The 16852-nt window shown below is 30.2% G+C and overlaps 1 protein-coding gene across 1 annotated transcript; it reads right to left on the bottom strand.

Moving 5' to 3' along the window:
• Positions 1 to 14200: 14200 nt before the first annotated feature.
• Positions 14201 to 16259, bottom strand: LOC126656524 (S-type anion channel SLAH1-like). The gene is made up of 2 exons (XM_050351109.2): positions 15315 to 16259; positions 14201 to 14674 (listed from the first exon to the last, which is right to left on the bottom strand). The coding sequence occupies exons 1-2, from the start codon at positions 16218 to 16220 to the stop codon at positions 14399 to 14401; spliced, it is 1182 nt and encodes a 393-aa protein (XP_050207066.1). The 5' UTR covers positions 16221 to 16259; the 3' UTR covers positions 14201 to 14398.
• Between the last annotated feature and the right edge of the window lie 593 nt (positions 16260 to 16852).

Genomic DNA, 16852 nt, shown 5'->3' on the forward strand with positions numbered 1-16852 from the left:
TTTGCTCCTTAAAAATCATTCTCTTATATTGACTAAACTAGTATAAAATAAGTGAAACAGTTTCCAAGATTTGAAAATATTTGAAGGAAGTGTGAGTGTTGGCCTAACGGAAAAATCGCCTAAAACGGGAGCAATTTTGTGAACGAAGTAATGCACTGTGAATTTTGTAAAACAAACATATTAAACCTTTTGCATGAGCACATGCATAGGGACACCTGGAAATGTGGATGTATACTCTCCATTTAACCTCTATCTTATACATAATGGTAGAAGTTTCATTTTGGCTTTTCCTTAATTTTTATCTCAAATGTGTAAAATGTAATGATTAGTTTGCGTAATCACTTTGACAAATTAACCTACTACAACATTTGTCCCATTTGTATCTTTGTCTCACTTGTAAAAGCCTAAGGCAATTAAACGGTTATATTTTGGATTCAACGACCATTTGTTTACCCTTATAACCTATAGCTTCACATTTTATATTTGTCGTTTCAAATTTTATGTCGTTTTCTTTCAGTTTTAATGTATAAGTATAATTCCTTGACATTTCTAGAATAATAGTTATTTTTATATTTATAAAATAAACTAAATTTCATTTTACCCCGTTTTTGGTTATTTCTGCTGCATTGAAGTGTTGAGAAAATTACACAATAATTACAAATGCGGTAGTTTTTTTCTCTAATACCAACACTTTGATAAGTTTTCTTCACTATCCAAAGAACTTCACATTAAATAACTGAGTTGGCATAATTATTACATTTTATACCCATTTGTATTCTCAACATGTATTCTCTACTCCACAAAATTCTTCTCTATGAAACTTTCATTCAGACCTCTTCTATCTCCTCCTTCTCTGATGCCTAGCTCTTTTCACTCAGATGAACTTCTAATCTCCGCTTCCGATCTTTCTGTGGATAAATGGGTTAGCAATTTTGTTGTTGGTGATGGGTTTTATGCTTGCATGTGTAAAGATTTGATCTTTAATTTGTTGGTTTTTGGTTAAATGAAGTTTCAAGACACGGCCATTTTAATATGGGTTTGATGGATGATTACTTTTTTAAGCTTGATTGACATTAAAGTTTTTAACTTTTGAATTTGGTGTGGATGATCTTGGCCGTGCTCGATTCCTGCTAATATAGAAGATTTCTCGGTGGTTCTTTTACTCTTTATTTTTGTCTTTAATTTATATTGAACTTTTTGGAATTTTGTAGTTCTCTAAATTCTTTAGCTGTGAGCTCAATTAGAATAGCTAGAAAAAATTTGTTATAATATGTTATCATATTTTGATAAATTCAGTTTACTATGGTCGTTGTTTATGGATCTTATTTACTTACTTTTTCTTATTTAATTATTTATATATATTATTGTGTATTGGAATAAATAAATTTAATAAATTTAAAAATGAAAAAGATAAAAACTTCAGGAAAATTCAAATTTGATGATTGTTAAATTAAAAGTTAAAACAATAAAAGAAATAAAATGTTTTTGTTTAACAGGGAAATTCATATCATGATGATGATTTTCACGTGTTTGGGAGCAGAGAAATGAACTCACAAATGGAGATGAGACCGACATAAATTTAAACTATTTTTTTATTTTGATAAATATAGTTGATCTGGTTCTGAGACGTATTAATGTATCGGAGATGTATCGAAAATGTATTTGAGCTGTATGTGATATGTTTTCGAAATGTAATTGAACAATTTTTAAAATCTGATTTTATGCAAAATAAAAATTGTAAATTTGCTTCTATATTTTCGAATTTTTAATATATTTCATGTCGGCTATTATTGTTTTGAGACATATCTAGACTGTTTTTGAGATTAACTTAAACTGTTGATAAATTTAGTGAAAGCACTATATAGTTATTGGTTTAATTGTGTATACATTATTATACACATTAGATATATCCATAATGTATACATCGTATATACACACCACCGATACGTTGCAGATAAATTGTCGACACATCATAAAATACACCATTAATACATTGTAGATACATGTTCTTTTTTTATTATTATTATTTCAACGAAATGAATTTTGTTGATACACCATTGATTATAATTTTTAGAATCCATCTCCAACTCATAATAATTATTTTCAACAAAATAATTTTCAAATTGACCGATACATGTGTGTATTAGTGATATATAGATGATACATTTCCAATACGTAGCAGATACATGTTTAAAGTTTTTAGATTATTTTAACGAAATAAATTTTAAAATGACCGATACATTATTGATACATCATAATACATTACCGATACACATAAATACATCATCGATACATCATAGATATATATGAGAAAAATTAATAATAAAATTTTAATACATTACCGATGTATCATCTATATCTTGCAATACATTGTATACATCGTAAATACATTATAAATATAAACAATAAATTGAGCTAAAAAGCAAAACCTCGCGCAACATGGAAAAATAAAAGGACGGAGCAAGCATCAAATATTTAATAGGAATACACGTTTTTTAAATACATATATTGAATACATATTAGAAGCAATTTATATGTGATAGATATGTATATTTTATTATATAATATATAATATATATATACTTTTTATAACGTAATTTATGCATTTTTAAAGCATGTGATATATATATATCTTTAAATTTAAAATATATTATACATATACACATAAATAGTACATAAAATAATATGTGTGTGTGTATATATACACGCATAAATTTATTTATTTATTTATATTTTTAAAAATATGAGAAAATGAATCAGTGACAAATTCCAGATACATAGCAGATACATAGTTGATACATGTTTAAATTATTTTGACATGCTGAAATTCGCTGACACGCGCTGACGCGTCACTGACGCGCGTGTCAGACGCGGTTCTGACGCATGCCAGACGCGTTTTTGACCAGTTAGGACACGTTTTTGACCTTTTTTTTGCTTTTTATTTGTGCCATATGTGTCTCCTACTTAGTGGTTTGGTTAGAATATGTAAACTTTTATTTTTTTTGGTATCAATGTAAATTATTAGATTGGTGTGTATTTTTGTTATTTTCTATTTAAATAGTAATATTTTTGTGGTTTTCTCTTTAGTGTTTGTTAGTCATATAGTTGCAGAGAAACAACATTAAGTTTGTTACAGTATAGGAGCTTTTAGCTCAAGTAACAATGGCAATTCTATTGTTTGATTAGTTAAATATTAAAAACTAAAAATGTATAAGATTTTATATATTTAATTAGTTTAATTAATTAACTTTTTCTGAACCGAAATGGATAAAAGATTTAATAATAATATATGTTAAGCAAGTTATACATCGATGCCAATCTAAAGTGGCCAGGCCTAGTTGATATTTCTTTTATAGCAACGGTAGAATAATGAGCTACACAATTTCGTGCGATCTTTAATGACTAAAAAACAGCAAAATAATGTTAATGGTTTATATAATTACTTACTAAAATAAAAAAAATATCCTTAAAAAAGGCTGTAAATAATCTATCAATTTAATTTGAATCCACCGTGACTTCATACCCCTTTGTAACCTAAAATTAAAAGTTAATTGTGTGACATAATCATTCATGAAAACTAAATTATCAATTTTAACAATATATTCCAAAAAAAATTCAAATTACGGATCGAACATAATTAATAAAAATTGCATAATTAATGGATGAGATTGTCATAAATATGTTCTACAGATACTTTTATCATTTTTGATCAGAAATTTAAATTTATTAAATTGTTTTACCTAAAAAAAAGCTATAAGGAGGGTTAATAAGCATATGCAATGCAACAACCTGCAGGGAAATTAATGGAGAGAGGCCATATCAATTAATTGTATTTGGCAGGGAATCTCCTAGTGCTAGCAACCGTCTGCCCAATTGATGCATGCATAGGGTATACTAAATATACTACTTCGACCCTAGCTTGTCTTGCCTAGTCTAAGGATTTATAATAATTAAAACCATTGAAAAAAAACCCTATTGGGTAATAAACTCTTCCATAACCGCTTATAAAAGATTGCAATATGCTAAAGAAATGTGGAGTTATCAATAGTACGATTTGAAAAAAACTCTTTGTATAAGTGATAATCGGTTCGATATCGCTTAAATAAAATCTCAAATTCTAGTCTTGTGAATACAGAAAATCTCCGCTTACAAACTCACTTAGCATACTAAATGCGCGAAGCGGGTCAGATCCAGATTAGTTAAGGCAAAATCCTAAAAACCGGATGGGCAATTAAAATAAAAACCTCTTTTTCTACAAATATTCATTTTTTTTGGCTTTCATTAATTTTATTTTATTTTATTTGTATTTTTAACTAATAATTATTTTATTTGTATTTTCAATTAATAATTATTTTGTCAAATTATAAAATAAAAAACAATTAATTATGTTTTTCATATTTTTTCATATTCTTTTAATTTATTTTTTTACTATTAAAAATTCGAACATGAAGCAAATATGAAAAGTATATTTAAACTTTTTTTCACTCCAATTTACATAAAAGTTACAAATAAAATTGAATATTAAAAAATGACTTAAAATTAAAGATTTTAAAAGTATAAATCATAAAATAAAAAATATATTTCTACGATTAAGCCTAAAAAGAACAATGTGAACCACTGATAACATCATTATAAATTAATATAATTAGACTAATTTATCATTGATTGAAATTCTTAAGCCCAAGGTTTATCATATTTTTCTAATTTTTCATTGATTGATATTCATTTAAATAAAGAGAATTAGTAATTTAATAACTATACTTTAAATCTGCAATAGTTTTATAGTATACATTTTTTCTACTATAATTTTCTCATGTCATATAGATTTTAATTGTTTATTACTATTTAAGTTGAAAATAGAATCAATTTACTATATTCTACAAAATTATTATAATAAATTATTGAAACCAATTTTTGATTTAAATATGATATCATATATAATAATTCTAAGTTCGTTTTGATTACTATCAATAAGTGGATTTGTAGAGCAATGAGTTCTTCTAATATTTATATTTAAAAAGTTTGTTTAAACAAAACAAAGTATCATTTATATAAAAAACACATTAAGTATATTATTTTTACATTTTTATTCAAAAAAAAAAGTAAATTAATGAATCGTAAATAAATATAAAAAACAAGGAAAAGACTACTTATAAAATCAATGAGACTTCGAAACATTAATTATATGCAAAAGAATTCTTTATTTATTAACTTAATTCTTTTATTAAAATAAAATTAGAAGAGTGATATGCATTAAAAAAAAAAAACAATGCCAAAAGTAAATATTACCTGAAATCCATGAAGAAATGAATGAGTGAGTAGTAGTAAAAGAGAAGGCAATTTACGTGATATTGGCACGGCTCAATCAAAAAGCAGAGCTCACAACATTTTGAACACTGTTTTCTTATTGAACCGGACCAATATCCCGTTGAACCAACATATTCTCAATCACATATATCTATTTGCATTACATAAAAACATAATCTATGCAGCGCGAAAACAAGAAATATCAGAAAGAAAAACGTCGATCAGAAAATGGCGAAACCCTAATTTTTAGTAGAATTAATATATGTTAGTTTAAAATGGAATTTTTGTTTCCGTAAACGGAAACGAAATGGCAAAATGTAAGACTAGATAAGCTTCCGTAAAATGGAAAATGCATGGAGAAATATATGTAGGGCATGCAGAAAGAACATGAAAATGTTCTGAAATGAGAAATGAGAGAAGAAGTGATGGAGAGTAGAGAGTGAAGAGGGGAAGAATGAAAAAATGAGTGTGTTTATTAAAAAGGGAAATAACCAAATTGCAAGAAAAGTAAAAAAGTGGGCAGATATAGCATTAAATAAGTGAAATTAAAAGAGTTCAACTACCCAATAAGAAAAGAAGTTGGAAATATTAATGTTGACAAGGTACAAGAATCCTGAAATTGGTCCGTAGGAGACAAATATGAAGCTTTTTTATTAAATAAGTTGAGGCAGCATTTATGGATTTAGTGTGGGTAGCTTAGAAGGGATGTTGGGTTCTGTTTATTTTGTATTTATTGCACTTTCAAAAACAGCTACAAAAGCTGTGTTTTTGTTTTGGTTGTGCTAGGTATTGGGTTTTCATAGGTTACTTGATTCTCACTTGGAATTTCGTAGGTTTAGCTTAACTAGTTAATGTGTCTTTGAAATTGTTTATCACCCCTTTTTTAAAATTTTAGTAGAAATTGTCACCAAAAATATTGTGGGAAGTGTAGTTTTACCAACAAAATCCTTCATCTGTTTACAACTTTCGCTAAAATATGTTGGCAAAAGTGGCACAACTATGTAGCAATCGGTAAGTGTTTCAAAAACAACAAATTTGACGATGAATTTTAACCGACGGATACATAAAACTATTGCCAAAAACTGTCAGGCAGGTCGTAGCGTCAATAATTTAACATGATGTAGTTGATAGAATACTTCGTCAGAATACAACTATCGTAAATCGACAAGAGATAGTGCCCCTATATAGCAAAGAAATGTTGTGTTTTTGTTTTGTAATTTTTCAAAAGACCAATTTCCACATGAAAAGTGTACACTACTTATATTTATTTTGTGTTTATTAGTGAATTTCAATTATGGGCTTGTGAAGTATTGAAAGGGAAGCAATGGGCTAGCCCTCCCTTTTTTCTGGAATGAGTGTGGGGTGGAGGATGAAAAATGAGAAAATTACACAGATTACGGGCTAAGCCTAATTTATTCTCAAATATACGGGTCACAATTTCTCTTTTGACATATACGATCTCTCTTTTGATAAATACAATTTCTAAGTTTATTTTTAAATTAATAACCTTTATTATTGCTATTTTGTACCTTCATTAAAAGGGAAAACTATTTTACAATCTTTCAAGTTTGGTAATTTAAGATTCATGCGAGATTCTTGCCATTAAACTCTCCACTATCTTCAACCATTTAATTCATCAATCTAACCTACCCATTTAGAATTTTTGATGCACAAGAGAAAAGAGTTTGCCATCGCTTCTACAATCTGAGGCAGATCTCGCTTAAAAATGGTGGCTACATCGGTTCTCTGCAATTAATCTCTTGTTTTTTCTTCAAATAAGCGTCTTTTCCTTCCAATCGGCTTGAGGAAGTAGTTGTTGCCGTGAAAGTCCTTTCCATTTTCATATTTTGGTTCTGAGGAAACGTCGGCCATCTATTCACAAACGACGGCAGCTTCAAATCCAGACCGCCGCTGATTTTGATCGATGAAGGTGATGATCCACGCCGCCGCTTGGATTTTGGTCAACAGAGATTTATTTGTTTTTTTTTTGTTTATGAACACAGTTGTTATTAGTGAACAAAATGTTACTTTGTTCTGTTTAAGCTTCTTGTTTTATGATGTTGGTTAAATGTTACTAAACATTAAATGTTATGTTTAGTTCTGTTTTAGTGTTATATATGTTTCTTGTTGGTTAACCAATGGTGTACTAATTGTAAACCAATAATTTTATTTTTTAATACACTAATGGTTAACTTTGGGTAAAATGTTGGATGTCTTCCAATGATGCTATTGATTTTCTGTTTGTAATTTTTTTTTCACTTATATATCTGTAGTTGTTTATTGGTTAACCAATGATTTACTAATGGACATCAATAATTTTATATTTAGTACTCTGTTAGTAAACGTTGGGTTAACCGTTGGTAAACTTGTAATAAAATTTATTTTGAATAAATCATTAGTAAATTTGAATTTTGTATTTTAAACAAAATTTGTTTTAAATTTACCGTTAGTAACCTGTTTGCATGCCGCTGGTTAACCAAACCGTATTTTGTTTGAATATTGAATATAAAATAAAAAATTTATTAATTATCTTTTTTTGTTAGTTAAAGTTAACTAATAAGTAATTACTGGTTAACTGACAGTTAACTAATTTGGTGTACTGTTAATTTTAGGATATATTATTGTTAGATTTATCCAAAAATGATTTTATGATGTTAATAGTTTTTTTATTAAATTTAATTTATTAGTGGTTAACTACATATAAATTGACAGTATATCAGTTTTTTTTACAAATAAATGAATTTATATTGTGTATTCATATTTGTTAATTGTTTATGATGAGTTGATGAATTTCTTGTTTTGTTATTTTTTTTTGTTTCTCAAATGCTTGTTGTTTTTATTTTTTTAATCATTTTATTTTTTTGGTTTCCCTTTTGCAGTTTATGGCATATAATTCAAATTATTAGTTATTATAATTAAGGATTATTAAAGATTCTTCAATATTAATTGCTATATATTTATGCTTTGAGATTTTGTAGGAGATTTTGATTCTATTAATCACTTCCTTCCTTTTTTATAGTTGACAGTAATCCTCAAATATCATAAAGTTATTTGTGCAATTTAGAAACTTAAAAAATATGTCATCAACTTTTTTTTGGTCAACAGTAAAAATCTAATTAATTATAGCCATGTAGGGTACTTATTTAAAGAAGCCATGAAAAATCGATGAATTTTGGATAGACTTGGCCCAAGGTTTTATAATCTTTTTGCAATCCGAAAATAATTTTTATACAATTATTTAATTGTTATGCTTACATAGTGTTAAATTCGTTCGGATAAATCTCTAAAATTGCGCAACACGTTTTTACTAAACCATTAAACATATTTTTATTAACTTAAAAATTAAGTCATACAGCTTTCTGATTTTTAGCCACTATGATTTTTAGTTACAACGTTTATTTCTATCTTTTATTTAAATTAAATTAGCTGGATTGATTTAGATACGAACAAAGGGTCAACGCGCCCCCTGAACTTGTGACACGGGGTCATCTAACCCAATTTATACTTTTTTGAGCAACTAACCCCAAAACTCTTCATTTTAGGGTCAAATAACCCCATAATTTATATTTTTATTTTAAAAAATAGGTTTAGAATAATTATATCGCAACAATTAGGGAAATATCTAATTACCTTTTTGCATCCATCGCCTCCGATTTATATTTTACACATTTTAAAAATATAATTATGGGTTATTTGACTCAAAATTGAAGAGTTTTGGGGTTAGTTGCTCAAAAAAGTATAAATTGGGTTAGATGACCCCATGTTATAAGTTTAAGGGGCGCGTTGACCCTTTGTTCTTTTAGATACTAACATGTCAAATATTCTGCTGCTACTTTATACTAAAGAGTTTGTTGTATCCAAGGGCATACAGCAACTTTGGCAAAATATTTTTTAGAGCAGTGACATGCACACCTCAAACAAAATCCTTCTCTCATTCGTTTTACCTACGTTGCGAACAACAATCTAAAGAATTTTTTAATATCTATTGAAATTCTGAACTCACAACTTTGGCAGTTTGTCATCCAGCGCTTATACTATTTGAGTTACAGCTCGTTGGTTTATTAAAATAATATTATACATTAAAAAATATTACTTTCTAGATTCAGAAAAAAATAACTAATCTTTTGCCTAAAAACTCTTGGGATATATATTCCTTTGAGAATTTAATAAGGTTATTAATTTTATAATATATTATTTTTAAGTTTAAAGTTTGGTTTATTCAGTCGGTTCAGTTAAAATTTTTAATGGTTTGATTTTACTTTGTAAACATTTTGTTCTTTGGTTTGGTTTTCATATAAACAGGAAAACTGAAACTGAATGTTTAATTATTTTTCTTTGTATTTGTATTGCTTTTAACCAAACCGACTAATATTTCATATTCTTTTGGTTCGATTAGGTATAGTTTTGTTTTTTTGTCAGTCCAGTTTGGATCAAAGTATAACTCCAGTTGATTTCGGTTTTAAGCTGATCAAATTTTGGTTTGGTAAATTTGAAAAAATTTAATTCATTTAATCGACTGATCGAATTGTCACCCTAGATAGAATTAGCCGTAAATTGGGAAAAATTATCCAGTAAGCATTTTTCCATCTTCATTAATTCAAATGTTCCTTAGGCATCAGAAAAATGAGAACATCCGTTTTAGATGGTGAAGAGAATTGTATGCCATGTCTTTTCCGAAAATGTAACTATAATCCATTTCAACCTTTAAGTCTATTTGGGAGGGCACTGAGAATTTATATCTAATCAAAATGGCTTTTCAACTAATATTTTATCTTCTGTAGTTTGTTCAAATAGATATTTTTATTCTCTCTGTAAATTAAATTGGATCCAGAAATACGATACTGTAATTAAATTGATATACAAGAGAAAAATATAAATTTATTTTTAGGCAAAATAAATCAATGTATATAAAATTATATTAAAATTGATGAATATATATCATGAATAAAACATATATTATAATTATCAAAATAAAATATAATGTATTTTATCAATGTGCTCGAGCTATTTTATAATGTGTGTGTGTATTTTAGCAATAAAAAAAATCTAGAAAATTGATTAAAATATATATATATATATATATATATATATATATATATATATATATATATATATATATATATATATATATATATATATATATATATATATATATATATATATATATATATATATTTCTCTCTTTATTTTTATGATAAATTAGTTTATAATTTGAGAAAAGCTCGTGAAAATTTAAGAAATTATCTGTAAAAAATTATTTAAATTCTATAATACTATAAAATAAATTTTTGAATGTTTATATAAATATGTACCAATTTGTAGTGAAAGCAAAGTTTAACCTATCTTAAGGTACTTATACTTTTTATTTTTATTTTATCTCTATTTGCTACTTCACTTGGTCTCTACACTTTCCTAAATAATTTTATAAAGGTTTTTTTGTTTCTTTACATAATTCTTATACTTTTAAAAACAATTTTATTTGATCTCTCAGACTTCTGCAATTTGTTAATAAAAGGACTTTATAAAATTATTTTTAAAAATACTTAGATCAAATAAAAAATAAAAATGCCTCAAAACAAAATAAAAATTATGGAAAGTACATGGATTTTAGGAACAGTTTTTCCTAAAAAAATTATAATTATTAAGGTCTCATCTTGAAGAAAAACAAAATATTTTCAGCCTATTCTAAATTTATTCGAAACTTTCAATATTTGTAAAATTCCAATTTAATGATTTCAAAGAAAATTAATCCAATTTTTTTTTTTTATCGAAAGATTGAGCTATTGATTAAAAATCAGAAACCGAAGGAAAATCTTCGGTGATACAAGCTCGAATATGATTTGGAACATCCTCCATAATCACAGAAATATCCGGAATAGATAAAGCCCATCTAGCTATCGAATGAGCCGTTTTGTTATTCTCTCGACGAGTGAAAACAAAACTAATACAATTAAACCTCGGAAACAACGACACTATATCCTCTATAATCAAACCCTGAGGAGAGTCGTTCCAAACCCCTCGCTGCAAATGCTGGACAACAGACAAGGAATCACATTCCACAACAACTGTTATCAAACCACAGTCTAAAGCTATGTGTAATCCAAATAAAACAGCAAGACTTTCGCCATACTCCACACTGCAAACCGCTGGCATACACTTCCCTGCAGACACTAAAACTTGGCCTTCATTATTTCTTATTACAATCCCAAGACCAGCTTTCCTTCCATTCGCATCCATCGCTAAATCAGAGTTAATTTTGAACAGATTGGGCGCTGGAGGGATCCAGCCAGTCGTTGGAGTATAAGAGGGAGGTTGGACAACCTGGTCACCCTGGAAGTCATCTACTGCCAGTAGCCCAGCTCTGCAACTAATCAACATGGACTCAACAGAATCTAGCTTCCCCTCATGTAGCATCTTATTTCTGGAGTGCCAAATTTGCCAACACATGACAACAAACAGCTCCAAGTGATCCGCGCTCAACTTTTGCACCATCAAATCAAACCAAGTAGCAAAGTTCTGGGCATCTAGAGCATCAACGCGCAAGCCTAAGGGGGAGGCCAGCCAAAGCCCTCTAACCCAACCACATTCCTTAAAGACGTGCAGAATTGACTCTGAGGCATTCCCACAACGAGGACATGCGCCATCCGTCATAACACCTCTACTGCGAAGAACATCAAAACAGGGAATAATGTTGGACAACACTCGCCACAAAAAATACCTCACCTTAGGCTGAACATTAAGCCTCCAAACAAGTTTCCAGTTCGCAGAACTAGAAGAAAAAGACCCACTGGACTGATTAACCAGACGCGAGAGGCGTTGGCTCACTTGATATCCCGATTTAACTGAATATCGACCATTCTTTGAGTGAATCCAAAGCCTTTTATCCGCAGGTAACCTTGGACTGACAGCCATCCCCATTATTCTTTCCGCCTCGAAAGGAAGAAAAGAGGTCTCGACCATGTCGCGTCGCCACATTTTCAAATCTTCATCAATAAGACAGCTCACTGTCGCTTCCGGCGGTAGGCGTAGTTGTAACAGCGGGCGATTGATCAGGTCGCCACAAATCCATCTCTCGCTCCAGATGTTAATATCTTTTCCATTCCCCACACGCCAGCCTAAGCCTGCCTTCAGCAGGTCAAGAGAGGAAAAAACACTTCTCCAAAAATAGCTAGGGGAATAGCCACAACCAGCTAACAAAACATCACTACGAGGGTAATATTTGGCTTTGATAACCCGCGCACACAAAGATTCTGGGTAAAGGAGTAAGCGCCATGCCTGTTTAGCCAATAGAGCCAAATTAAAATCATAGAAATGACGAAACCCCAGACCCCCATCCATCTTCGAAGAGCACAGTTTGGCTGAACTGACCCAGTGTAATTTCTTATCATCCTTACTATTTCCCCACCAAAAACGGTTAATCAGCCCCTGTAATTCATCGCAGAAAGTTTTAGGTAGAAGAAAGCAACTCATTATATAGGTGGGGATAGCCTGAGCTATAGATTTGATAAGAACCTCTTTGCCCGCTCGGGAAAGGACCTTTTCTTTCCAACCCTTTAGTTTCTTCCAAATTCTCTCTTTAAGAGAAGCAAAGATAATCTTCTTTGATTTGCCAATCACAGTAGGAAGACCCAGATATTTCGGAAGATGCCCCACCTCCTGAACCGAAAACAAAAGCCTCACCGCTGCCCTTCTATCCTCCGCCACTTTAGAGCTAAAAAACACTTCGGACTTACTCAGATTCACTTGCTGACCTGATTCCGCCTCATACAACCGGAGGATATCCTTAATTGCTCGGCATTCCTCCAACGTAGCCCTCGAAAACAGAATGCAGTCGTCTGCAAAAAGGAGATGGGTAATACTCGGACTTCCTCTACATGCCTGAACCCCATGGATGGTCCCTGTCTGAGCTGCCCTATTAATCAACGCCGATAAGCCTTCAGTACACAGGATAAAGAGATATGGAGATATGGGGTCCCCTTGGCGAATACCCCGGCTCGGTTTGAGAAAACCTTTGACCTTCCCATTAATAAAAAAAGAGAATGATACGGTCGAAACACAGGTCATAATCAGATTAACAAAATGGACGGGAAAACCAATTTTCAGCATAACCTGATGCAAATAGAGCCACTCCACTCTATCATACGCTTTACTCATATCGAGCTTCAGGGCAGCAACTCCCTTTTTACTTTTAATCCTGTGTTTCATCGAGTGAAATAACTCAAAGGCTATGATGGCGTTATCCGTAATGAGCCTGTCAGGAATAAACGCACTCTGGGATTCATCAATGATACTCGGCAGAACTCTCTTAGTGGTGTCAATCTTTCACCTACATACTACAATCACTAAAAAATAAAAATTTAAAATTTTATTTTGCCATGATTTAAAAATGGATTAGGAGTTCAATTTGCATTATAAACATGTGTTTTTGAAGTATAAAAATTCACCTGAAAATTTGAACAATTAAATAGATTGAAAAATTTAGATAGATTTAAAATGAAACGATCATTGAGATATATTCGCAAACTTTTAAATCTTTGAATAAATTAAGACTTTTAGTGGTGATTTCTTTCCTTATATTTCATTGGTTGCTTGTATATAATTAATTCAAAAAAATAAAATTATTAGATTAAATTTGTTATTTTTTAAGATACATTTATCAATTTCTCATAGTTGTGCTATGTGAATCCATTTTACCTTAATTATACTACAATCTTTTTTATCATTACTTTCTCTTCATCAACCTTTAATTTCCTATCTTTTGAAACGATCAAGCATCACTATTCAAAAACAAATCCAACAATCTTTTATATCCAAATATAAATGAAATTCTTATCTATAGATAACATAAGATAAATGAGCGATAGACGACAAAAAGAATTTAATAGCTCTACCACTTGAATTATAAAGCAAATGGTACATCAGTTCTATTTACAGTTGAAAATTATGTGTAACATTTTTTCTTTAATTGGGTGCTACTAGTGCTGCATTTCTAATTTAGAACTTTATAAAAAAAATCTACATCCCGATGACGGTGATCATCTATCAGCTATCAGGTATCAGTTGCACCAAAGAGCGGAACGTAGATTGAAAACTATGTGTCTGCAAGATGAGTGGTGTTAGGGCTCAAAGACGGATCAGTGGGCGGAAACAGAACGTTAGTATTGAAGGCGGTGAAGGCGATCAAACCGAGCGAGACAAGAACTGATAGTAGAGATAAAATGAGCATAACTCCATGAGCTGCACCTCCTTTAACTTGCTGAGCATAATCAGCTGAAGCTAATGCCAATACTGTCAAAGGGAATGAATATGCCCACCATGCTACGTTGAATTTTCTTGTCGATTTCTTGAATAGTCGTGGCCTCGATACCTGTTAGACGATAGTTATAAATTAATATATGTTTAAAATATAATGCCATCCATTGCCATAAGTTAAATTTGATATGAATATTCAAAATATTTTTACTAGAAATGAAAATTAAATTTGTAATAATACCCCTGATGTGAACACATTATATGTAGCCTCAAGAACTCATATGTTTCAAAGTTCAAAGATTTTTGTGGTCCTACTTGAAAGCTTCTTTTGAGACATAAACACAACCGATTACAATATAATAATTCAATTTTAATTTTACTTCTCCTCACATTGTCAATATAGAGACTAATACCTATAATTAAGCTTTTAGTTTGAAATTTGAGTCCTAATGTATCTCTATCAAAGTAAGAAAAAAAATATAAAATATATTCACAATTTAACTCTTTTGATAGATATATTTCTTAAAAAAAAGTTTACAACTGGTACGATTAATTTTACGAATTGAAATTTGCATATTCAAAACATGTCTTGTCTGGTAGGGTTAATTATTCGAATTCAATAAAATGATGGATCAAAACGGTAAAATTTTATTTGTTAGGATATATTTGTCAAAAGTGAAAGTTATAGATATATAAAATTATGTTGCAATTTAGAAGTAAATAGTTATAAAAACCCTAACATATATATTTCTTACCAGTGATAAAAACAGGAAAATGGAGAGAAAAAAGAGCATCTTTGCGAAATTATCAAAACTTCCGGAGATTGAATTCCAAGCCAGACTAGCCATGCTCGGAGCAGCAATAAACAAGAAGAAAACTGGCCGTAACATTGTCGGCAGACAATTTCCACCGGACAATCTTTGATATAATGTCACAAACAGCACTAAATAATGTGCCATACCCAACGAAAACAAGCATAAAGAACTCTCATTCCACCCCATTTGTGCTGCGGCTTGAGCTCCGACCAAGTTTCCGATCACCGACAACTGACTCGTCGGGTTTGCAGCCGTCGATAACGATCTCTTCCCTTTCGTAAACCATTGGCCGTATATTTTAACATCAAGAATCAAGATCGGGACAACAAAAACCCACCAGAGAGCAAGATAGTACGTAGATTTTGGAGTGAAAAAAGGTGAGGACTGAAGCAAAAGAAGCCATGAAATTGAGGGAGCAAATAGGTAATTAACCCCTACATGATGCATGAACTCAGTTTTCACCATTTGAAAGTGAACAAAACATCTAAGAATATAAAGAAACGAGAGTGAAGCAACTGTAAATAATGCCATTGACCAAAGAAGGATAAAAGCTGTAGATGGAAAAAATTGAAACACTCGTCGAAAAGCATGCGCATGATCGATCGATCCGTCTCCGAGAATTTTCCATAGCAAAGCTTGACTGCACAGAGATAAGCTTATTCTAAAGTATCCAGCATGAAACCTAGCTAGAATGGAAATGAATGACCCTTTAATGATCTTTAAAGAATAACAAAAATGTGATGTTTTTGTTGTTGGTTGTTGCGGTTCGGTCGATGAATTAACGTCGATTACGAGCTCGATATGGGGTTTGGTGCTCTTCTTCATCTCATCTATTGAAACCTCCATTGTTGTGTTGGATATCCAAGAATGAATGCATATGGTTTCTTGAATAATTTGGTGGGTTTATATAGAAGCTGATTTGGAATGACGCATTTATGTTATGTTATGGATAATATTTTTTTTAGACTATTTTATTAAATATATTCCTAATACAAAATTTGGACAATCTGATTTATTAAATTATAAATTGAAACAGTTAATACCCAAATCTCAATTAACACGTTTCTTGTTGGAACATGTTGTTTTATAAGTGAATCCAGTTAAAAAAGAAAAACTCCAAGTAAATTTTATACGTCGGATTTATTCAAGAATATTTTTGACAAAATTATCAAAATGTAAATATAAAAAATTATTGAAATATTTCTTATTTCGATATTATTTATTTTGGCGCTTTTTATTTCCATGCTTGCATATCATATACATATATAGTGACAAGAAAATAGAGCATGTGCGAGTGTATGCGACATGACGAGGACTAGTTTGTAAGTTTGAAGTAGAGGCGGCTGACGCTGTGCTTACTACTTGGCTAACTCTTTTGGACTTAGTTTTTAATAAATCTTGAAAATATGAGTTGTTTTCAGGGCTTTACAGCTAGACCCCATGGATATTGGGACCCCATTTAGTCTTAAATTAATTTT

Source organism: Mercurialis annua, linkage group LG7 (assembly GCF_937616625.2).
Source record: "Mercurialis annua linkage group LG7, ddMerAnnu1.2, whole genome shotgun sequence".
Taxonomy (NCBI): Eukaryota; Viridiplantae; Streptophyta; class Magnoliopsida; order Malpighiales; family Euphorbiaceae; genus Mercurialis; species Mercurialis annua.

Coding starts and splice junctions, on each gene's coding strand:
- LOC126656524 (XM_050351109.2), bottom strand. CDS start 16,220: ATGGAGGTTTCAATAGATGAGATGAAGAAGAGCACCAAACCCCATATC. Junction 14,675..15,314: donor TTTTCCTGTTTTTATCACTG/GTAAGAAATATA, acceptor ATCGTCTAACAG/GTATCGAGGCCACGACTATT.